General features: G+C 43.5%; 10 protein-coding genes across 10 annotated transcripts; 5 read left to right on the top strand and 5 right to left on the bottom strand.

Annotated features, from left to right (window-relative positions):
- Window positions 1-25: 25 nt before the first annotated feature.
- EAE97_006097 (uncharacterized protein) lies at window positions 26-643 on the bottom strand (the record flags this gene model as incomplete). Its single annotated transcript, XM_038876610.1, has 1 exon — window positions 26-643. The coding sequence occupies one exon, from the start codon at window positions 641-643 to the stop codon at window positions 26-28; it is 618 nt and encodes a 205-aa protein (XP_038732317.1).
- Window positions 644-2,356: 1,713 nt separating this feature from the next.
- EAE97_006096 (uncharacterized protein) lies at window positions 2,357-3,227 on the bottom strand (the record flags this gene model as incomplete). The annotated part of the gene is made up of 2 exons (XM_038876609.1): window positions 2,357-3,077; window positions 3,139-3,227. The coding sequence occupies 2 exons, from the start codon at window positions 3,225-3,227 to the stop codon at window positions 2,357-2,359; spliced, it is 810 nt and encodes a 269-aa protein (XP_038732316.1).
- A 2,422-nt stretch (window positions 3,228-5,649) lies between these two features.
- EAE97_006095 (uncharacterized protein) lies at window positions 5,650-6,489 on the top strand (the record flags this gene model as incomplete). Its single annotated transcript, XM_038876608.1, has 3 exons — window positions 5,650-5,655; window positions 5,794-6,189; window positions 6,313-6,489. 3 exons carry the CDS (start codon window positions 5,650-5,652, stop codon window positions 6,487-6,489), a joined length of 579 nt encoding a protein of 192 aa, XP_038732315.1.
- A 289-nt stretch (window positions 6,490-6,778) lies between these two features.
- On the bottom strand, window positions 6,779-8,656 carry EAE97_006094 (uncharacterized protein; the record flags this gene model as incomplete). Its single annotated transcript, XM_038876607.1, has 2 exons — window positions 6,779-8,477; window positions 8,571-8,656. 2 exons carry the CDS (start codon window positions 8,654-8,656, stop codon window positions 6,779-6,781), a joined length of 1,785 nt encoding a protein of 594 aa, XP_038732314.1.
- An 829-nt stretch (window positions 8,657-9,485) lies between these two features.
- EAE97_006093 (uncharacterized protein) lies at window positions 9,486-12,366 on the top strand (the record flags this gene model as incomplete). Its single annotated transcript, XM_038876606.1, has 2 exons — window positions 9,486-9,927; window positions 9,977-12,366. 2 exons carry the CDS (start codon window positions 9,486-9,488, stop codon window positions 12,364-12,366), a joined length of 2,832 nt encoding a protein of 943 aa, XP_038732313.1.
- A 1,094-nt stretch (window positions 12,367-13,460) lies between these two features.
- EAE97_006092 (uncharacterized protein) lies at window positions 13,461-14,432 on the top strand (the record flags this gene model as incomplete). Its single annotated transcript, XM_038876605.1, has 1 exon — window positions 13,461-14,432. One exon carries the CDS (start codon window positions 13,461-13,463, stop codon window positions 14,430-14,432), a length of 972 nt encoding a protein of 323 aa, XP_038732312.1.
- Window positions 14,433-14,981: 549 nt separating this feature from the next.
- Window positions 14,982-16,355, top strand: EAE97_006091 (uncharacterized protein; the record flags this gene model as incomplete). The annotated part of the gene is made up of 3 exons (XM_038876604.1): window positions 14,982-15,007; window positions 15,062-15,930; window positions 15,985-16,355. 3 exons carry the CDS (start codon window positions 14,982-14,984, stop codon window positions 16,353-16,355), a joined length of 1,266 nt encoding a protein of 421 aa, XP_038732311.1.
- A 604-nt stretch (window positions 16,356-16,959) lies between these two features.
- EAE97_006090 (uncharacterized protein) lies at window positions 16,960-17,736 on the bottom strand (the record flags this gene model as incomplete). Its single annotated transcript, XM_038876603.1, has 2 exons — window positions 16,960-17,555; window positions 17,667-17,736. 2 exons carry the CDS (start codon window positions 17,734-17,736, stop codon window positions 16,960-16,962), a joined length of 666 nt encoding a protein of 221 aa, XP_038732310.1.
- Window positions 17,737-19,324: 1,588 nt separating this feature from the next.
- On the bottom strand, window positions 19,325-21,744 carry EAE97_006089 (uncharacterized protein; the record flags this gene model as incomplete). Its single annotated transcript, XM_038876602.1, has 3 exons — window positions 19,325-19,746; window positions 19,797-21,435; window positions 21,496-21,744. 3 exons carry the CDS (start codon window positions 21,742-21,744, stop codon window positions 19,325-19,327), a joined length of 2,310 nt encoding a protein of 769 aa, XP_038732309.1.
- A 759-nt stretch (window positions 21,745-22,503) lies between these two features.
- On the top strand, window positions 22,504-23,231 carry EAE97_006088 (uncharacterized protein; the record flags this gene model as incomplete). Its single annotated transcript, XM_038876601.1, has 3 exons — window positions 22,504-22,759; window positions 22,809-22,822; window positions 22,890-23,231. 3 exons carry the CDS (start codon window positions 22,504-22,506, stop codon window positions 23,229-23,231), a joined length of 612 nt encoding a protein of 203 aa, XP_038732308.1.
- Window positions 23,232-23,735: the final 504 nt, after the last annotated feature.

Genomic DNA, 23,735 nt, shown 5'->3' with positions numbered 1-23,735 from the left:
TCTCTACCACTGATCTATACATGACTCACGAGCCAATGCTGCTCGCGTTGTCCCATTTTTCCAATTCTTTGACCATATCGTCGGTTTCAACCAGCCTAGCATAGGAACCATCCAAGATCCCCATCGCTACTTTATGTACTTCCTCCGCTCCTATCTTGTCTTTCTTGAAGTAATCTAGTCCAAAAGAAGCACATGCATCTACGACAACCACCATATTTAACCCTAAATCCTTTGCACTTCTCACGGTGCTGTTGATGCATTTTGCACTTTCCATGCCAATAACCACAATCTCTCTGTCCCCACAGTCAAATTCCGAAAGACTTTCCTTTAGTTTACTAGATGCAAATGCACTTCCAGTGTTCTTGATAAAGACTGGCTCATCAGGGAAAGGAACGGCGCAAGCATGTGGTGCGATGAAGCTAGCGTTGGCCTCGATCGGGTACAGTTCATCGGTCGGATCAGGCGAGTGGTGATGAACATGAAGTACCGGGAAAGATTGTTTGCGGAAGGCGCTGATAATTGCGGTCACATTTGAAGTGAGGTTGGCGGTAGAGCGCGGACCCCAAGAAGATGGTGGATCGACCAAAATTTGATGGAGGTCGACGACGAGGAGAAGAGGCGACTTTGTGGGTGAAAAGACCATACTTGCTTTTGTTGATCAGATTCTGTTATAATTCGAGTCGGAAATATTTATTGCATCAGAAAATAAAGATAGCAAAGCCGCATTATGTGAGTCAGACATGCCGAGATTCACAAGAATGGGTTATAGTCACGTGGAGTCCACGTGGAATTTGTAGGAGCAAAATAACTGTAGAGTTACGCAGATAGAATAACGAGTTCAATAAAATAACATCACAAGAATTTTGGCAATTTATTGCATTTGTGGCTCAGAGTGATGCCAGCGGCTTGAACTCCTTTCATTGCTCAATAGCATGCCGTTCGATTGTGAGTAACTGGGAGGTTTACCATGAAGACTTCACTTTAATAGATTAAGATTTGACGGGAAGGAGAAGTATAAATAACATATTAATCAGAATTGCTGGAGGATCTTTTTCTGTTCTCACACTTTACTTTACTAACCTTCATAGCATGAATCCAGCAGCAATATTCGCAGATTCGGATCTGACTACTTTGTGCCATGCTTGTACAATGCGAATAACGTGGAAACCTTGATGATTCGGTAACGTATGTAAGATATTAGCAGTTTTATGCTAGCTTGGGCGCTTTGCTGTTTGACAGGATCAGAATCCAGAGACCTTGAAAATATATGGTCTTTGCATTGGCATCATTACTGGACAATACAACTCGCTCAAAGAAATCTTATGAGAATTCAGATGAGCATAACTCACACAGGCTCATTGAAATAAACATTACTCAGTTTCACAACAAACGTTTTAATGTTTTAATCCCAAGAGTTTCAGATGAAACAAACTTTCACATCACAGGTTGTGACCCTCGACGGGCAGAAGTTAGCAATATGATAACAGTTGCTGCAGAATGCAACCTTTTGTATTTTGTGACCTGACGCATTGTTTTAGATATCTTGCTGCTTTTTACAGCTTCCATCCATCGCTTCCAAGCTCAATATATTTCTCGATCACCTCGCCTTCATCTCCAAGTCCACAATAACCTCATTCACTCCCCTTCGCTTCATTTCCCCACTCAAAAATTCAACCACTCGCTTGCCACACAACAACAGGAACCAAAAGAGGACGAAAACAAGCACTTCTTTCAATATTAAATGATAGTGATACTTTTTTTTTTTGAAGCCATGACACAAGAAGAAAAAGCAGTCAGAAATGGCAAAACCTTTCCGCCCCATTAGAGGGGCGTGAGGAGAAACCCCGCGACGGGATTTTTTCCGATTCGAACCAGGCGTATTACCACTCCACCACCAGACCGCATTTGACCTGAACAAACAGGACTGTTTGTCGCCTTTGCGATCTGGATGTAGGAGAGTCAGTTATTGCGGTATATATAGCCGTTTAAGGTTATTTATCGCATTTGATAAGGTAAAGAGAACTGTGCAAGATCTTGAGGTGGTCGATGTTGAGGTTGTATTAAGGTTTAGAGGAATTGGAAACATTTGAAGCTTAATGCGCCGTACTAGGGCTTTTATATAATGGATTTATCTTCTTTTGACTACGATTGTGTCATAATAAGAACATCATCCCCGCAAGGTGGACGTTGAAGTTCAAAGGCGCACTGTGTCTTGGGAACTACTTTTCATTCTTTGCTACACGAGTCCAATCATTCACCAAAACATATCACACATTCCGAGATCCATCATATCAACTTCAATTCCTGAAGTCTTCCTCACTCCCAAATCCCAAGCACATATATGCTTTCAACTCCATCATGAAACAGTGTAAACACCACTTGCGCTGGCGGTTGGTGCAGCAGGGAGTGTTTGCGTAACTGAGATTGCACCACTGTAGAGAGCAGGACCAGGAACAGTATAAGTCGAAAGAGTCCCATAAATACTGAACAGGATACCCGGATCGGTAGGAGTGTAAAAGCTAGTCGCGGGTACACCGGCTGGTTTTGCTGTTCCAGTACCCTTGATTGCAAGATTGACACACTGTGGATAACTTTGAGCGCCATTTGTAGAGCCAGCAGCATGGAGAGCGATGATCTCGTGGCGGAGAACATAGTTTCCAGTCGCGATGTTTGAGGGAATTGTGACAGTCCAGCTATTGTTATTGGCAATCAATACATCTGTGCCCCATAACCCACTGGTCTCTGCCGTTGGACTGATCAATCCAACTTGATCAATCTTAAACCATTTAAGTGTTGTTTTGTCGACAGTCTCGCATGGACCATTGCAGTTGGCTAGGTAATCGATGACTGGACCCTTATGAGATACGGGCCATGGTGTCCACTGAAGCTCAACCTTTCCACCTGCCTTAACGGGAGCCTCAATTTGGGCTGGTGTTGCGCCAACGTGGCAGATGATATCGGAAGTGGTGTACGCAGCCGGAGAGATGAAACCGTTGTCGAGGTCTTTGGGTATCAGCCAGCCGACGGTTACGGGGGCGGGTGAGGTATATTGATAGCTTGGATTGTACCCATTGTAGCTTGATATTGTTAGCTCGGTTTTTGGAGAGATGTAGCGTTTTTAAGGAGGGGAAATCTTACTATATTCCATCCGCGACGATTCCAGAGACTGTGCCATGGGCTTTCACGGCTGAAACGAGTACTAAAGCTGTGAGCTGCTTGGAAAACATGATCACTGTCTTGATGGAAAAGAATTTGGGTGGTTGTATACTCAGACTGCATCTAGGAATTTGGTGGTCGATTTATACTTCGACTGCCAAGCATCGATATCTCCTCCCTTTCCTGGATGACAGAAGCGAACACGGCAGTTCAATCTTACAGATGTACAAATGAAACTACAACGATGACAGAAACATTGGCATTAAAGCTTCTGGTCACAGGAGCAAATGAGTCGTCTTATGATCGATATTGAAAGTCTCTATGTGAAGCAGATCGACTCTATATTAATATATTGAGTATTAGTCGTCATATAAACTCCGCCTATGAGATTGCAAATCTTGAGCGACCCTCCTTGAATCTTGCCTTGAAACGCCCCACATGCGGTGTTCCTTCGGCAGTGTTGCCACATACCCCGGATTTTCATTTAACGAATTTCAATTTCCCGGCGAGCCGTCGGGAAGTGTATGTTCACATTTATCCGGAGTATAGGTCATGCAGGCGTGCGAGTAAAAGGGAGTATGTGCATTTGGGTGATAATGATATCTCATGATCTTTGGTCGATAACAAATGGAAAGGCGAAGAATAGCATGTGTCTACTGTATTGGAGTAAACATGGCGTATATGGTAACAAATTTGTGAGGGAGAGTTTGCTGGGATGGGAGCAATTCTTCGAAAAACTTTGCAAGACTTTCGATTGATTTCATTTGGCACCAGGTGTGAAATGCTCTTACGATGACTTTGCCATTATTGAAACTAAGTAGTGTAGAACAGAGAGGAGCTGCGAGTCACTGAATTATTGAAAATGCAACTCTTCCAAGTCAGATGCACTTCCAAATATATGACAACCAATCATCATTGAAGGATAGCACTTTGATTTGTCCATTCAATTTCACGAACACCAATATTTGTTTGGATTCGTTGTCTTACTACAACGATGCTTGCTAATCTAGCTCAAATATCAACAGGGTTCGCAGACGAGTAATATCATAATCTAAAGCCCGCATGGAAAAGTATTGATACCCAAGTTTAGGAAGACTCACAAATCACTGCAAGAGTAAAAGCCCCACCAAAATCCGGGGGTGGGCAAGCTCCTTCGTGGGTTTAAGTAGTGCAACAAATTTCTGCGAAATCTCAAGCTTATTTGTCAGAGTAGAGGATGAACACAAGTTACCAGTCAGTCTGGATGAATCTGAACAAAGCAGTGCGTATCTGGAGTTAGATCAGGAAATCTTCTACATATTCGACCATGAGATTGGGTGTGATATAAACGTATCTAGTGCTCAGTATCAAAAGTTGTCATGGCTCGACATCTAAGATGCTGTTGCGGTGTCTAAGAGACCGGCCACAGACTTTGGATTGTAAGAAAAATACACCAATACTAAGACTATTCCAGAAATTGAGACGGTCATTGATTCAAACAATCTATCTGCCGGAACGGTTTGATTGTTATCATTTTTTTTAAGTAGGGTATCAAGAATGATTGTAGTCTGGACTACTAAATACTCAGCTCTTAAGTTGATAATCTGGTTGCGAAATAAGAAATACATGCATAGGAACAAAGTGGAAATATAAAACTGATGCTGCTAGCTTAACTCAAATAAACCGGGACCTGGAGTTTGACTGAGACGGAGTTTGTGGTGACATGAACTAGCCCTCAACCTCAACTTCAAATCGAAATGTAACATATGCATCCATTCTTAAGAACGCCATCTATTCACGTTTCTTCGCCGAGTCGGCGTGAGTCTGTAGCAAAGGTTCCTAGTAGCAAGTGCTTTTCAAATTGCGATGGACAAGGTTCAGCGGTAAGAATACTGCATAAATCTACACAACTTGACTTTACGCATATTCACATGGAGGACTTTTCCAGGTGGTTGAAACAGATTGAAGTCTTGATTCGCTGATGTTCCAGCTTTTCGTGAAAGTTTTAGCATCTCGCGCATGTGTATGTTTCAAGGGCTGGTAGACTGGTCTGTTCCTCGCCTAGAAAACTACAAGAGAAACAGAAAGCTCACAAACATGCTTGGTTTGAACGCGTGAGCAGTAGTGAACAAATTGGACAGACTCAGATTGCCAGTGCCAAATTCTGCACCACATGCTAAGCAGGAGAGAAGATAGCAGAACTTCCCACTCCCGCTCTCGGCATTGGATAACTTCAGACATTACAATGGAAACTTCATCAAATTCTTCAAGTCCCTTTCACTCACAAGAGTCTTCCGAAATAACTTCATGCGCTAATGAAATGCCGTTGAAGTGGATATAAAGTTGTCGGTTCAGCTCCACAGCGAGGTGGATCAAAAGCGTAGCTACGTCAGCCTCAGGCCAACAGATAGCTTAACCAGCCGACACCTCTCCTTGAACTGACGCAGCTTCAAGCCCCTCTACATTAACAACTCGTACACCTTTTCCCATATTTACAAAGGCAAATTGTTCAATATGCCCGTAAGTATCTGATATAATTCTATGTTTCAATTCTTTCAATCGAGATATACTCTCGGGATCAACATTTCAGAACTACTCTAATCTTCAAACACCTCACCCGTCATACCGTGGACAAAGCTAACACACCACCTCTCCCAGGCCTACAACAGCATATTCAACGAAGACTCCTCTACTCCTCTCCACCTAATTGGAAACTTCCCTCTCCTTCCCCTCCGCACAAAGGTCCGCGGACCCGCCTACACACTCCCTCTCGATCCCTCTCTCCCAGCACATCTCTCCCCAGAGCCCGATTCCGAATCCTACGATGCATTAGACGAAGTACTTTCGCTCTTTCGCGCCAACACATTTTTCCGCAATTTTGAAATCCAAGGGCCCCCAGACCGTCTCTTGATTTATGGAATTTTATGGGTTAGCGAGTGTATTGGGAAAGTGAGACCAAAGATGGAGTTTAGGGAGGCGCAGAAGGAGGTTCAGAATATTGCGCTGGATAGCAATTTTGCCATTCCCGGAGAGCCAGGGTTTCCTTTGAATCAGGTGGGTTTGGTTTCTGTTTTATTTCTGCTAATGGGTTTCTGGGTGTGGGCTTGGAGTTGGAAATTGTGTATTGAAATAGGAGTCGAAATGAAACAAGGGAAGCTAACAGGCACTCCGAAATAGATGTTCGAAGCGCCCGCCTCAAGACAAGAAGCCGAGACCCTTCGACAGTATCTAGGACAAGTGCGTCAGGAATTGGCAAGTAGATTGTTGGCACGCATTTACGATACTGAGGATAGGATGCCAAGTAAATGGTGGTTGAGCTTCACGAAGAGGAAGTTTATGGGAAAGAGTCTGTGAGGGGGTCTGTAGATATGAATATAAGCTGCTTAAAAAAAGGAAGATGACGTTGCAAGTCGGGAGCATGCATTTATTAGGGAGTTGGCGGTGTTATTATGGGCGATACAAAGATACAGTTGTGGTTACGAAATGAAGCTAGGTGGAGGTGGATGGCCAAGAGAGAAGGATAGGCAAACGAAGTCCACCAATCTTCCAGACTACTCTACCAAATACAATATCGATTCTATACTTCACTAAATACGTGCACTGCAAGGAAAGTGCGATATATTAAGTGCATTGGAGTCTAGCTCTATATTCCCATATTTACATCCTGTTCACCATTTGTTTGAACCTCCAAACTTCCGGGTTCTAATTTGATTCTTTTATTTGCACTCCCTTCAATATCCTCCGTAGCTCCCGTACTAGTTTTCTCTCCTTCGACTACCTTCGGTCTTTTCGAAAACTTCCCCCTGGCCGATACTTTTCCCTCCGCGGGCACAACTCTCGTCCCCGTAAACAGATATCCCTCAGCACCACCCTTGCTCGTCATCAAAGGATGAGTTCTTCCTGGCAGAACTTGCCATTCACGTTTTCTGCAGCTCTGTACCGATGTATTCAAGATAAGCGAGGGGTTGAGAGGGAAATCTTCATTTCCTTGCCATGTGGCTATTTCTGCTTGTGACAGTCTCTTTAACTCTTCTGGGGGTGATTGAATGAATGCTGTTCTTCTGCTCGTGCTGTAAAGATCTGCGAGGGCGACTAGGGGTTCAATAGTGGGAGAATATATGGTAATGGTAGCACTAGGTCGTAGAAGGTGAATGGTGCGGCGGATAATAGATATAGGGTCCATGTTGGAAGCTACTACTAAGCCGGTGAAGTCGCCATGTTGTGTAGTCGACACTATATGTCTAATTCTCTCCCAGCGACGCTTCTTTCGATAATGGGTTCCTCTTTTGCCCGAACTCCATTTTGATAATTCCTCTGGAGTTGCCGAAGGAGGTGGAGATGAGTACAAGCTATCGCTTTCTGGCGAAATGAGTTGAAGCCAGGATATAGGTAGGAGTCGTCTAGTCAGAGGGTGCGATGCTGCAGGACTATCAATATTGAAATTGAAGTATTTCAGGAGTGCAAGATTGGGTTGAGAGTTGGTGTGTATTAGAGTCAAGGTGTTAGTACTGGCATAAGGTCGATATTGACGATCGTGCTGATGTCGAGGAGCTGGTTCTTTATCAGCTTGAGCTTCTTCTGACGCCCCTGTGAATTCCGTGGGTAAATCTTGATCTTCTTCTGGGTACAGTAGGCCCATCCTCTCGGCCATAGCTGCAACCAGTAAACCACCGGTCTCATCCACAACCAATAGTCGCCCGCCACCACTTGTATTGAGAGGGTCGTCGGTATTCTCGCTTTCTGGATCCTCGGAGAAATGTACATTTGCCCAGCTTCCAGCCAAAGCGAGCATTTCATCTCTGCATTCCATGATCTTGCTGGCATCTTTCTCTTTCATCATCCAGTAATCCATCATAGCCACATCCATTGGTAGAATTGTGAATTGCCGCAGGTATTTTCTTGTTTTCAGCAGCTTATATTTTGCTAACGAGAAAGAAGTCTTCTCGTCGAGGGCAGTGTGCGATAGCATTAGTTTGGCAATGAGATCCTTTCCCGCTGCTGCGCCGTCCCTTTTTAAGGTTTCAATTTCCTCTTGAGTTAAGGTCTGTCTGGCAGAGTCATCAATAGTTTCGCGATTCGAGCGCATAATAACTTCGCCATTTTCTCCAACAAGTTCGAATTCGACCCCATCCCCTCCAATTATTACATTCTCATCCGGAACTGGATTCGCTGCTGCATTTTCTTCTGCTATTGTGTCGGCATGGATCTCGGAAGCAGGTACAATCCTCAGATCCGAGTATTTTTGGTCCTTTTGTCGGTCGATAAGTTCGTACTTGAGGTTATAGGGACGATCAATTATGAGATTGCTCGGAAATGTGCCATATTTTCCCAATGAGATCGGACTGGTTAAATTGTCAGCAAGGAATTCCCATCAAAATTCGAGAAAACTGTAGATACAAGAAAATTCTCCGCCAACGCTATCGAAACTCACTCACGTATTTGGAACAACTTGTAAGACTTTGAAGTTGTCTGAAGGCAGTCTTAGTGCTACCCAAGCATTCGCTTTAACCAAGTTGTGCATGTTCTGAATAGCAAGAACACTCTCTTGAGCGAAGGTATTCAAAGGTATATGCAATTGAGTAGCGATTGTTATCGTTGTCTATCAATCGATATTTATTTATTTTTTGAGTACAAATGAATCTGGTAGCCTTGCGTTTAGTTAATTTTTTCTTCCCCATGAGATTCCATACCATTGGTCAAACCTTTTGCCAAATAACTCAGCCTTCTGTATGTGGCAATGCTCGGCCACATCTTGAGCCACACTGAAATACCAACCTTGGAAGTTTGAATAGCAGTAAGCTCTAAGACGCGCAAGCAATTCCTTTTGATAAATACTAGGTAACTTGAAAGCTCACTGTCACCAACATAGTCTTCTCTGTCAACTATCTTTACTTCATCCTTTGAGAGAAAGAACTACCAAGTTTGTCGCAACTGCTTTAACACCATTAATTCCCCAGCCGCATACATTCCACACCAAAAGCGCAGATACGGATACGATACCCACACGTCTTACTAGGTACTTATCGATACCATCGATAGTCTTTCAAGGTAATCGACCTTTAGAAGTGCTATTTAAAACATACGAGTGGTTTCTACCTTCAAACCCTTTAAAAGGAGCTCGATTGTGTCCTCTTACAGATCTACAAGCTTTCTAAGACAAATTTGAAAGCAGAATTGTGGTTGCATTCTGTTATCGTCTTGCTTTGAATTGGTTATGACCTCATCGTTCGCTGATACCGATATCTGAGGAATTCCGAATATCAATCTTACCCCAGACATTCAATCGACAGGAACAAAACTTCACCCCGCTCTAAATAATACTTCTTGCTGTTTGAGAACCATTACTCACGATGGTCACCCGAAAGCCTGTTCCCCAATCCAGCATCCCTTCCAACAACACCTCCTCGCCGCCATACCCCATTAGCCCAGTATTTTCGGATCCACATCATGTCCCCCGCCCCGAAAGGAATCACAATGCGATTTACGATCATCCTGCAGATCACATAGAGCCTAATGTTTGGAATGAAGAGGAGCATTCTCATCCCGATCCCAAAAGCCTTCCCGACGCTTTAAGAGTTGGGCCATCAACAATCCCTCCCAAGCCTTCTCAGGATATGCTAAAACCCAATTCCTCAATCACGAACCCGTTTTTAAGAAGGCAGCAATCACAAAGTTCTCAAAGTGCAGTATCCGATGGAAAGGAAAGTAGTGCAGACATCTGGGGTGAGCTCACAGAGAAACCCACACCGCCGGACTATCCACCACCTCCTCCTCCCCCTCCAATTCCTCAAGGTTTGTCTGCACCCATCTAACCTGAGCTTTGTACTAATCTTCTTCATAGTAACTCAACAATTTTCAAACTTGGGAGTTTCTGGGCAAGACACAAACCCTTGGCAACCCATCACAAACGAAAAGCTGCCATTACAAACATCTAGCCTCCAACGCGAAGATTCAGGAAATAAAGCCTGGTCAGGCGCAAATCCTCCAAATGTCGTTACCTCTTCCGGCTTGTCCCAAGATTCGCAACAATCAGTTTTGGTAGATATTGACGAACCTGAATCTCCAGCATGGGATGAGGATGATTATGACGATGGTGAAGAGGAAGAAGGAACGCCAGTTAGCCCTAAGAAATCGACATTACCAACGCACGAAACGCAGGAGATACTAGAAGACCAACATGCTTGGGACTCTATTCATGGTCAAAGTTCAAATCAGTCACAAACGATTCCAGTCCAGTCCTCTGAGAACGCACAATATTCTAATCCTCCTGCGGAGGGGTGGAATTTAATTGACCATGATGCCATACCGGAGGATGTTCAGCAAAGCGGAGTAGTCGGAGCAGATGGCACAGAGATTTCTGGAATCCCCTCTGAAGAAATTGCTCCAGCGCTTCCACCGCGCAACTCTCAGGAACATCCTCCTCCTCAGCCTCCGCGCCCAGTCTTGGATGCGGCAAACACAAGTACAATACCGATCACGACACCTGGTGCATCAGCCGCTGCCTTAAGACAGAAGAAAGAGACATACGAGATTAAGAAAATATCTTGGCATGACATCAATGCCCAACACAACCCCAGAATTTCACCTATTCTGGTACAAAATGCAAATGGACCTTGTCCTCTGTTGGCTCTTGTGAATGCTCTGACTTTATCGACACCCGCAAATGTGGAAACTGCTCTAGTGGAGACACTCCGGTCGCGAGAGCAGGTCAGTCTCGGATTACTGCTCGATGCAGTCTTCGATGAACTCATGTCCGGCCGGCGTGGAGATGCTGCACAAGAGCTTCCAGACGTGAGCGATCTATATTCCTTTCTGCTAACACTCCATACGGGAATGAACGTTAATCCCCTTTTCTTTCCCGTTGGCTCTACCCAGTCAGCGAATGATCCCAGAAACTCAATGCCACACATTCATCCTGCGCAGCGTGAGAGTTCGCTTCCAGGTACTTTCGAGGAAACTCGTGAAATGAAGCTATATGGTACTTTCTCTGTGCCTTTGATTCACGGTTGGCTCCCCGAGGAAGAATCGCCTGCCTATATCGCACTCAAAAGATCCGCTAAATCGTATGAAGACGCACAAAACCTGATGTTTCATGAAGAGGTATTAGAAGAGAAGTTAGCTGCTGAAGGCCTCAGTTTCGAGGAACAAGGGATTCTAGAGGACATTTCAACTATCAAAGCTTTTTTTATCTCCGCAGCGACTCAGCTTACAGCTCACGGTTTAGACCTTATCACTAAGTCTATGAGTCCAGGTGCTATAGCCATTCTGTTTCGAAATGACCACTTTTCCACAATTTTCAAACATCCGACAACTCTTCAACTATTGCAGCTCGTGACAGATTCTGGTTATGCAGGTCATGCAGAAGTTGTATGGGAAGGCCTTATTGATGTTAATGGAGAAAGGGCTGAGTTCTATTCTGGTGACTTTCGTTTAGTCGGTGGACCTTCCACATTACACCAAGGAAACGAAGAAGGTAATTGGACCACAGTCACTGGTAGTGGAAATAACAATCAAGTCGAAACTTCACATGATGCACCATCAGGGAATGAACAAGAATCACGGAATCACGAGCAAGGTATGAACACAGAACAGGAAGATCACGATTTCGCCTTGGCACTACAACTGCAGGAAGAAGAGGACGAGCGTAACCGAAATGAAACTGCACGAAGGCAAAGAGAGTCAGAGCTTTCACAGCAGTACATCGAGCAACAGGGGAGTAGCAACAATAGCAGTAATGCCCCGCTTAGCCAGCGGGGCGGTAGTGGGCGGGGTAGTACCAGAGGCCGTGGAGTCAATGTACCAGTCCGAGGAGGGTCAATTCGTGGTAGTACTAGTACACGAGGTCGACCCGCAATTCCGCCTCGCAACAATAATGTTGCCACTTCTGCCATCGCCACTCCTGCCGTCGACCCAGAAGCAGGCATTGATGCACCACCTCCTACATACGAGCAAGCTTCCACCGAACCGGCTTACCAACCTCCAGATAATCATCCTGCACATCCAAACGCAGATCCAAGCCGGAGAACAAGTGCTTATACAGCAACCGCTAATAGTCAGCAACGTCCTCCAGCTAGTGCTGCAGGTCGTCGTAATACGGCTTCCTATGGTGGCATTGGAAGGGGTAGTCAGACACTCATAGATCAGGTTCCTGGGCGCAGGATCCAAGCCCCTAACCAAGGGCTACCGACCTCTCAGCAGCCAGAGAGGCAGAAAGATTGTATCGTTATGTGATTATTGCATTTTATGAATACACGGCAACGATGTATAAGCAATCGGTACATGAAATGAGCGAAACTTCAAGCCAGGCGTTTGGGCAATAGGCATATTGATTTACAAGAAGGAAGATATCACGAGCTATGGGTAGATGAAGGAATTATTCTTAATGTATTATACGTTTTTTTGCAAGTAATTGATTTGCAGGCGATGAATGGGAGGATAAAACTGGAGGGCGATGTGGTTGTCAATAATCGATTTACTGGTAGGTATACTTTGAAATTTCTGGGCTTGATCTGATAATAGTATATAAAGTCACCTCTCTCTTCTGTTTCAAACAAGATCATTCAATGATCGAGACTGGCAAATCAGACGTGATTCTTTCAACGCTTTAAATCGACTTTATGTTCAAAAATTTCAGGGGACTGTACTCGGAGTTGAAACATGTTGCAATTATTGAATGACTCTTACTGTACCAGTGTACTTCAAGGAACAGAGTTCCTTCATCAGCCAACCTTTTCGTGTCTGTAGCTAGATACTGGAACGCTGTTGGATATGCCTTGATTGCATCACAATATGAGAAGATCTCTAATTTTGAACCTTGGATCAACATGTGAAAATGTGAGTACAAAATCGACTTCCACGAGGATCCTTGGAGAAGTTAGATGGAAAAGGTTGCACATCAGGATCACGGATTTTTAGTCCCAAAAGCGTTCTTCAATGTTTCAATGTGGCTCAACTCCTCGGGCTTTTAGTTTCAACCTTGGCCTGTGGTTGATTTTCTAGATGCCCCGATTTTCCTATGCTGTCTCGATATTTCTTTTCACCAATTTAAAATCAGTTTTTGCCCCGTATTGTTGATGTCATTTAGATTTATGATCGCCAAGCTTTTCTATTAAGCCTACGAATCAGAGTGGACGAAAGGACCGACTCTGAAGATATTTACCCCTATTTAACCGCAACTAAACTAACCAGCATTATGGATAAATGGATAAATGCAACGAGCCCCCACCACAACCTGTGCCTGCATATAATATCCCCTCCTGTTCCTCATCTTCAATTTTTATTTCTCTCACTTGCAACGTCTCAATTTCTGATCTATTACGTACACCATGTCTGACAAAGAACCTCTTATTACTCACATCTACACCGCCGACCCATCGGCTAATGTGTTCAACAACACTCTCTATATCTACCCCTCACATGACATACCAACTGATATCCAAGACAATGATAATGGAGATCAATATGCAATGGAAGATTACCACGTCTTCTCAATGTCCTCGATCCCCGGTCAGGTAACCGATCACGGTGTTGTTCTCTCTAATTCTTCCGTCTCCTGGGCCTCCAAACAGCTCTGGGCCCCAGACGCCTGCACCAAGAATGGAAAATACTACCTATATTTCCCAGCTCGCGACCATGATGGTGTTTTCCGTATCGGTGTTGCGGAGAGCGATAAACCTGAAGGCCCTTTTACTCCCGATGAGAGCTATATTCCGGGAAGTTATAGTATCGATCCTTGTAGTTTTGTGGATGATGATGGAGAGGGATATCTGTATTTTGGAGGAGTATGGGGCGGTCAGCTTCAGTGCTGGGGAAATCAACATGAGGTGTTCGAAAGGGAAAAATACGGCACCATGGAACCCACTACTGGACCTGCACTAGGTCCAAGAGTGGGAAAATTAAGTGAGGATATGCATTCATTCTCTTCTCCTGTCCAGGAGATATCTATCTTGGATGAGAAAACTGGCGAGAAGATCGGTGCAGAGGATCATGATAGAAGGTTCTTCGAAGCATCGTGGATGCACAAATATAAAGGAAAATACTATTTTTCATACTCGACGGGTGACACACATTACTTGTGTTACGCGGTAGGAGACAAGCCTGAAGGGCCATTTGTATACAAAGGGAGATTATTGGAGCCGGTGGTGGGATGGACGACTCACCATAGTATTGTGGAATTTCAAGGACGGTGGTGGTTGTTCTATCATGATTCTACTTTGAGTCAAGGAAAGAACCATTTGAGGTGTGTTAAGGTTAGAGAGATCTTCTATGATGAGAATGGTGGAATGAAGGTTGAGTAGTTTGGGAAAGAGGGGGTATGCTTTATTGGCGGTAGCTGCCTTGTACGTGGGATGTCATGAGCAACTTCTTTTATAGTTTGCTGCTTCATAAGTGTCGAGATTCAAGAAAGGAAAGAATTATGACACCTTCTTCAGTAACCTCTAGCGTTGACCTGAGTGTGTGTTAATTTCCTCTTCAACTGAAAATATCTTTACGACTTATATCTATGAAATATCATTGTTAGGCTAGGATAAACTTGTCCGTGGCCATACTAACTTGCGGCGCCTTCTCTACCTCATCAAACCTCCACTTTTCACTGTTTTATTATTGTGATCAATTTAAGGTTCTGTCATTCTCGAACTATTTTAATATGTGGCTCCTTCTTTATAACCATTCAGCTAAGAAACTGTGTTGATCATAACTTACTCTTCACGTTGAGTCTCTTAAAAATATCTCATTCCACCTGATGAATTCAGACGTTTTTATTTCTTCATAAAGCAGAATATTGGATATTCATCAATTATTGAGTGATTGCATCTCTTGATTTCTTCTGGTGTCAGTTTATACAGATGGATCCTGCGTTGCGATCTCCCGCGTATGAGCAGAGCTTTCATTTGTTTTCAAGTTTTCTACTGACTCTGTATTATAGTAATCCCGATGGATTTAGTTGGGCGGCTGAGCAGATTGATCGTGATTCCTTGACAGCAAGACTTTCACATGAATTTGGAGTTCAGATGCCGTCCATAGGAGATAGACTGGCGCTCGACCATAAGAGCTTCATAAAATTCCCAAACGGCAAAGTTTGCATTCAATTTTTTGAATATTACTTTTCTACACTCGGACAGCTATTCGTCGTTATCGACAAGGACGAGTTTTTGGCCAATAACAGGGATCAACTCATCTCCCCAGATAGAAACGATAAGTTATTTTATTGCCAGAAAGCAGCTATTATTGCTATCGCATCCCCTCTATACCCGGTGCCAGCCCCCTCTGTGAAAACCTATTTATCTTACGCAAAAGATATGGCCTTCACAGCTTGGATACAAATGCATTTCAAAACGGTCGATGACTTCCCAGCGGACGTGCTCAGATATCTACAGACTCGCATTCTGGTCTACCTTGCTAGGGTAAATGTGGGCTGTAGCCTTCCCAGTCTATATTGCGAATCTCAAAAGGTCGTCACCAACGCGGCTAAGATAGCCAGATCAAACCAGAAAATGGACGAAATGCTCAAGTGGAAGCTGGTTATTATTGTTGCCTGCCTCCATTTACAGATTGCATTACTAACAAATACCCCTCCGGGAGACGAATGGAGATACCTACGATCTTGCCTTGGATCCAGAGGTGTGGCTGCACCTGGCTGCTTCGTGCTATCTTATGGGCATGGATATCCATCAATAACTACGAATGGGAAATACCAATTTGTCATAAAGAATTACTTGCTTTCTAATTTACAAACGCAGCTTGATGAACAATGGATGAAATGGTGTCCGTTAAATAGGTTCAGAAGTATAATGGGTATGAAAACTTCTTCATCTGAAATTTATGTTTCCATATTAACATTTCACATAGAAATCATGCATCTTAACAGGAATAAGAGAAATGATTTATATCAGCGCTTTTGCTTTCAATACGGGGGAAGATTAGATATGTCTAATAACGACGACAATGAAATAGCGGCAAAAATTTATGACGAAAAAGTTATATGTTACGAACAGATCCGAACTTGCTCTGGACTTTTCTCAGATCCAACAATGACGAGATACAGGGGGTTATTCAATGCCATGTTCCGATATGATTTGATAGAGGCAAGAGCTTTTTTGGATCTGATCGACTTGAAGAGTTGTAATGGGATAGACAAGCTACCTGAACTGGAAAAACGACCAGGAACTGTTGCGCCCGGCGGCTCGGACGTGATCTTCGAGAAAGAGAAAGATAGATAAATGAGACCACGGGCATTCATTGATGAGGAGTTTTAAAGACACGTTACCCACAGGGCTATGGACAATCATTCAATTACTCGAAAAATCCATCAATCACTGTGCGACTAACAAGGAGTTCCAAAATTATTCCTTCGTTTCTTCTGAAAGTCATCGTTCGAAAAGAAGTGTGAGAATAGGGTAGGCGTACGAAGTGCCTGAGAAGCTTTAAGAAAGTACTATTCATTTAAAGAATACCTCTACGTCAGAAGAATGGAATTCGGGCACCGGGAAAATTATCGTGCCACTTGGGACTTCAGTACGTCTCTTCTGAGATTTCATTGTGTTCCAGTAGACTGCTGGAAAAAGAGAACTCTGAACAAGGGAGTTGAATAACAAATTGGCATAACAGGTTCTCGAAATCATAACTGGAAGTGTCTTCGAGTTTGTTTAAATAATGATCAACGAATAGATTATTAGAACAATGGATATCTTTCTCTAAGCAACAAAAGCAAAACGCAAAACTGTCTAGCTGATCTAAATTTCCCCACACCTAATGGCTCCGCAAATGCTATCGTATCATCCATTCATTATCCGTGGAATCACACTCCCAATCACCTGTAACACCCTAATTACAGATGACCGCCACTTTATTCTCCCACTTCTGTCTTTCGGCCAACTCTACCATGAAACCCGCAACACTTTTCCTCGTACATCCCGGCAAGTGACCCATTCCCTTTCCCTCAGCCCCATGCTCCACGATACTCTTCTTCTCTCCCTCCTTCAACATCGCACTTCTCACAACACTGTACTCCAAGCCCGAAGTCTTCAGCACTTCCTCCGCAGCAGCATGATCCTGAAATCCGACTTTCCCCATAGTCGAATTATTAATAAGTAAACGCATTGGTAACCAAAGTGCACCGTTCGAAGAACCCACTCCAAAAGCAGACATATAGACTATTTTCTTGACACTATGAGCAGCCATTGACTGCGTCACTGTCGAGATGACATTTTTAAGGAAATCAGGAGAAGAAGTCGATGCTGCGAAGGGGGAATCCGACGCCCGGCTAGATGAGAGGGTGACAAGAACCGCGTCGATCTTGGGACCGCTGGTAAAGGCGGTTGTGAGATCCGAGGAGGAGGATGGTGTGCCTTTTATGATTGTGAGGCCGGGCGCTTCGGGAATGGAAGAAGGATTGCGTGCGAGTGCTGTGACGGTGTGGTCTGGTGGGTTAGGGGTTAGCGAATGGGGATTCTTGGTAGGCTTTTATGGATGGAGGTGGGGTACTGAAATGCTTGGCTTGGGACCGGGGTAAGGGGATGAAGTATACTTACTTTGTGAGAGAGCTTCAGCAAGTACAAGACTTCCTGTTCTACCAGATGCACCTAAGATGAGGAAATGCATTTTTTCGATCAAGATTCTTTCTCTTGTGGGTGTTGATTGTTTGAAAATTGGTTGTTTGTGTGAAGGGGAAGTAGTGGTGGTTTGTATGTATCGAGCGCCAGAAGAAGCAGTTGAATATTGCGATTTTCACTTTCTACAATGCGAACTCTCAAATATATGTACTCGCTTCTCGCCACAAATCCACGAGTAGAAAGAACGAGGCAGTGAATAAGGAGCCTCTCTTTCCATATCCTTCGGATCCGGACCCCGGACCGGAGATAACAACTCCATAGAGCGGCCTCTTCGCGAATATCCCGATTTCGATATTATGATTATGAATCAGCAAATGAACTGAATTGGAGATAAAGAGTGAGAGTTTGCTGCAGCTGATAAATATTCAAAGCTGAGTTGGTCTTTCACAAAGGGTTGGTTGGTATGAATGTTGTGTCCCGAGTTTAATGTTTGGGGGCGAGGGTGGTAAGACGACTGTGTTACGATCTCCGGACGAGGCAAATTTATATTTAAAGAAGTCAAGGCTGGGAAATCTCTCCTTTAATCTCTTTACACAGGTAGCTGGTTCTATGACGCTTACGCGGTGTCCCATTAAGTAACCTGTGGAATGCAGGCTACTGGTATCAAATTTTTTGTGTGACTGCAAAAAGGGACATCGGAGGAAGGCACCAACATACTCTGGAGATGAAGATCTTAATCTCCGCAACTCTGTTTTCCTTCTTCCAATAGGGTCATCACAAAACACAAACAACTTCGGTATGATTTCGTGTAAGGATTTGCTATTTGCGACATACTTGAAGATAATAGCAATTGCTACGTGGAGATTGATATACGATCTAGGTTGAATCTGCCGCCTGCAACTAGCTAGCTCTTCGGTTGATTTAAGGAGGAGCCCAGGATCAAAATAACACAACCAAATAACCACGATCATCAAATCGCAACAAAAGACTATCCATTTCTTCACCTCTATTACAAATCATGAAATTTCAAACCGGATCGTAAAAACCCGTTGAATTCACGAGTTCACGAGATATACTCTTATGCCCAGCACTATAACACATATATCTTACCTCGCTAGTACACTCATGACGTAAGTTAGGGGCTAGTGCTAGTGAGTGTTTGTACACTAATTAAGAACGGCAACTTGGATTCAATACGCATATGCACATAAAGTACGACTTGCTAATCGCTGATAGTCTATATTGAAGAGTAATAGGAACCTTTCGCTTATTTTTCCAATTACAGATCATGATTAGCAACCATGGAAGCTTTGGGCGAACTGGTATTGTAGTCATTGCAGTACTAATCGACTTTCTCTAAAAGAGAGAGCGTATAAAAAGCATTTCAAGTGGCAGCATTATAGTTGGGCAAAAGAAAGCCCGACAGAGGTAACAGTTTGGAAGCAGAAAGCATTCAAGAAATCTTTATATTTGGATATCATCTAGAGGATCTATATTTGTATAAATCCCCATCGCTAACGTCAAAATTCCAAATCACACTTCAATTTTCACCATCCGTCCGTCACCTACACCTCAAAATATTGTTACGTTTTTCCCATTATCTCCTAGGGTCTTGAAATCTACTTTAAATTCACCAATTATTTGGCGAAATGAAGATCGTATCCCAGCCATTTCCTTGCGTTGACTTCAGGCACGCTAAGCCCTGGGTAACCGTATGTCAATGGTAGGAAATAGTACCATCCGAAAAGTACAACAGAAAGAATGACTCCAACTGCAGCCCAGGACATCATCAAGTTCTGTCCAGCGAGCTTTTCACGTGCTGGAAGATGCTTCTTGACTGCACCTGCTTTCTTCGCGACTCCTGATGGAACATCATCCATGATAGGCTCTACGTTGAAAATGAACTCAAGTAGTGCACCGGTGATCAAACATGATGCTAAGTGAGCAGGTAAATAATGATGCAAGAACAGTTGACGACCCATAAGGTAAAATGGTAGGTAATGTGTTGCCCAAGCAAGGAAAAAGAAACCGGTGGAATTGTAAAGACGGGATCGGGTACCTATAATTATCGTTAGTTAAGTCTTGAAGCGAAGCGAGGATAAAACTCACGGTTATCTAATGCATCAACTCCACGGCGTAATGACAATTGATCAGCAGCCCAAATTCCAGCATAAACTGCAAGTAAACTACTTGCCAACCACCAGCCAAGGGGGTTTCCTAAAAAGTAGATTTGTTGTCTGGTGTCATTTTGAGTCCAGAAACTAACACCTCTTAATAGGAATGGCCAAACAAAAGGTTCGCTAGCATATGGATGGCTGCTAGTCAAAGCATTGTTGTGGTAGAACATTGCTCGTTGCAACTCGAACCATTTCTTCAAAAATGGAACGCTCTTAACCTTACGTTCCTCCTTAATGAGACGTGGAGAGTCCTTTGGAATAGATGGTATCTCATCCACATACCAGATGTTAGAGCTTTGGGCCAAGTTCTTATTTCCGTTGATTTCTTGTTGTTTGTAGGCCCAGTCTGGTAGAGGGGTTGTGTGTGTCCACATGGCAACCTTGCTTGGCCAATGAATAAGCTTGAATTGTCCTTGGAGACTCTTGAAATCTTGGCGTGGTTTGCCGTTTTCGATTCGAAGTTCAAAGAGAGTATCGTTTAGACGCTCACCTAATGCATCTTCGATGGAAACTGTTGTAAATTCTTGGTTTGTTGGGTAATATGGAGAAGCAACATCGTGGGACAAGAGCATTGTGTTTGTAATAACGTGTCTCAATCTAACAACTTCATTGTTCTTGACAGGGCGGCCTTCGACTTCTTCAAATGTGCCTGCAGGAATGATTTGCCAGTGATTGTTTGCATCGGCATAAGGATAACCAGTGACTTGTTGACCTTGACTGGAAACTCTGCCATCATCATATCTAAGAGGATATGTATCGGGATGACTGTGGAGGTATCCGTGTGTTTCCTTATGCTTGATTTGAATGTTATCAAAGTAATTGATAGTAACAGCGTTTGCGGTCATGGCGTTGTCGCTAAGAGTCTCTTGGAATTCAGGAGACATGAAATCATCACCTGGACCAGACTTGGTCAAGATTGCGAAATGAACTTGGAACCAAAACAGGTAGAACAGGAAAGGTACAATAATGAGAGCAACGGCGCGAGCGGCGAAATGCTTGCCAAATTCTGGTAAGCTCAAAGCACCCTGACGGCGATTGATATCCAGCAAACTCCACAGGTCAATTGCGACTGCAGAACCGATTGTAACGAATGCGAATGTACCAACATATTTGGTGGAGATGTCGCAACTCAAGGCGAATCCAGTCAAAAGGAGCCACTTCCACCACTTTCTCGAAAATGGAATATGTCGGAGTTTATAGAATTTGATGTAGCAGAGAAGACTGCATGCCATTGCAAGAACAAGGGTGGCATCCAATAAGATCAAACGGGTTTGCCCAATATGCGCATTATCGAATAGTACCAACGAAGCGGAGAGGACGCAGGCAGGTAGAGTGTAACCAGATTCCCACATGATGGCGAAGACAGTTGGGACTGTCAAAGCTCCCAGAAGAGCAGGCATTGCGCGGAAAGCCACGTATGGAACCTTGTTGTCGATGTATGAATCTCCAATGTTTTCGAAATGGAAATGTCCATCGTATCCCACAAACCAACCCATCAGGGCGAAAAGAAGCTTCCCAAAAGGAGGATGAACATCGAAGAAGTAGGTTCGCTCAAGGTAATATGAAGCAAACTATTGAATAATGGGTCAGAAATGCTATAACTTTGAAGGGAGGAACATAATGTAAATTACCTTGCCAAAATGAACCTCGTCAAACACCACCTCATTGGGGTGACTGATTCCCCAGAATCTTGTGACGAATGCCAGAATTGTAATGATCGTCAATGCAATCCTGTAATCCCACTCTGGCCCGGTTTTGGTTTGTAAATCTTTCACCAGAGCATCGAGCTCAGGATGCGGCGCCGCAACAGTAGAGGCATCTTTTGCTTGAGGTGGAACTGAACCACCTTTCCGTTTTCGAACGGAACCTTGAGAAGACATATTGAAGTTTAAAGAGTATAAGAGGTTCTAAGGGACGAAATGCAGATTAGCCATATGTACCTATGCGAAGGGTGGTTGCAGGAGCTATGATAAAACGATGCAACTGTGTCAAAACTGGGAACAACTTACAAGAGTGCTTCACAGCAACTTTTTTAGAGAGTGTAAGAAGATAGCATTGATCTCAAAAGAGACCAGCAGTAATGAATTGTTGTCTCTCGTGTTGATTGACTTTTTAAAGAAATTGAAGCCCCCTTGACAGAAACGGGTTGAAATTATTACTCCAAATTTAAGCCGCGTAAGAATAGGACACTTTGTTAAGAATCTCGCCTGTTTAACGTGAGCTTTAGCTTCATCATCATTTGTTTGATCAACTCAGGGGTATAAAATAGATTTGCTCTTATTGAAACGGAACATGTTTATGTTATTTTTGTATATATAACTATTCAAATTTACAGATTTACAGATCAATATTCGAGATCAACATTTACATTTTTATATTCATACCTAGTAATTGACCGGTACTTATTAACCTTGAGACCAAGTCGGAAGGTACAAAAAGAAATATACGAGTCTAAAATTAGCCCCATCACGTGAAGATAAGAGAAGAAGATAAGAGCTCTTACAACTGCTCCAATTCAAGTGTCTCAGTTATAATCAGTTACAATACCGGTAGCTGGAGTAAAAATACTTTGTTGCTATACGAGACTCCCACTGTATCCCCAATCCGAACAAGAGTCATATTGATGCCACGGAGAAAAGATGTTCTCAAGAATCTTGCCCAGATACGGTGCCATCAGCTTAACTAGTCGTTCCTCGCTGACCACAACTCTCGTTCCAACACCTCAGCGAAGTACGATTTCGACGACACATACTTTGAGAGCTCATAACACAATCTCAGCTAGAGATTGGTCGTACTTGAGATGTAGTAGACACAAGTATGGAAAGAAAGAAGCGAGTTTAAGTGGCCAGTCTAAGAGGTCTATTACAACAATCAATAGCGCAAATCTCCCAGCTCGTAAGTTTTTAGATTGAGTTTACAAGACTAGATACTAAGCCTGCTACAGCAATTGGTCCGTACGTAAGTCAGCATTGTTCGAATAGAATTTGAATGTTCATCCGTATTAATCAATCCCTTGGAACGACAGTCCCACGCTGTGCAGACACCTTTCGGTGTCTTTGTCTCCGGTCAACTCCCCGCAGATTTTGAAGGAAATCTCGTAGAGGGAACAATGCGTGAAAAGACGGAAGCAGTTCTCAAAAACCTCCAAGAAGTTCTGGTCACTGCCAAGTCCTCCCTCGATAGAATTGTTAAGGTCCAAGTTTTCTTGACAGACATGAAAGATTTCGCCGAAATGAACGAAGAGTATGAAAAGTGGATCACTCACAAACCAGCGAGAAGTTGTGTAGCCGTTAAGGAGTTGCCGAAGGGTGTCAATATTGAGATTGAATGCATCGCCATGCCCTTAAGCACTGAACCCAGGGAATAAGATTTATTTACTGTGCGGCGGGATTATGTTTTTATCATACGATACCTACCTATCAAGGTACAGTGCAAATACACAGATTTTTATCTCGTTCTGTGTTGTTTCGGTGGATCACTAGGTTCTGAGCTGTATGAAAGTTGAAATGCGAGAAGACAGACATTCAAATGATAGCAGTACTTTCTGTTTATCTAGCTGGAAATGTGGCATGACCATAAGCTTTTTGGGTTTTTTTTTCACAACTTCGATAGTGAAGGTTGCAGTCATAACAGCCCAGAATCAATGTTCCGGCGAGAATTACCAGAAAATTCGGGATTGTTGTCGGGTTCAGATTATAGGTCCGGCGAGTGGAGCATAGATAAGACGAAGTATCTATGTATACCCTGCAGCCTCTCTTTTAACTCACTGCTGGTATATCCATCAAATCCCGAATAATAGCTTGGGCCCGGCTTCATTCTCTACTTCAGGACTTCAAGAACTAACGTCCTTACATATTCACCCGATACTTCC

Source organism: Botrytis byssoidea (genome assembly GCF_014898295.1).
Source record: "Botrytis byssoidea strain MUCL 94 chromosome Unknown BBYS_011, whole genome shotgun sequence".
Taxonomy (NCBI): Eukaryota; Fungi; Ascomycota; class Leotiomycetes; order Helotiales; family Sclerotiniaceae; genus Botrytis; species Botrytis byssoidea.
The sequence above is the reverse complement of the archived record's forward strand: the minus strand, read 5'-3'. Positions and strand labels throughout refer to the sequence as shown.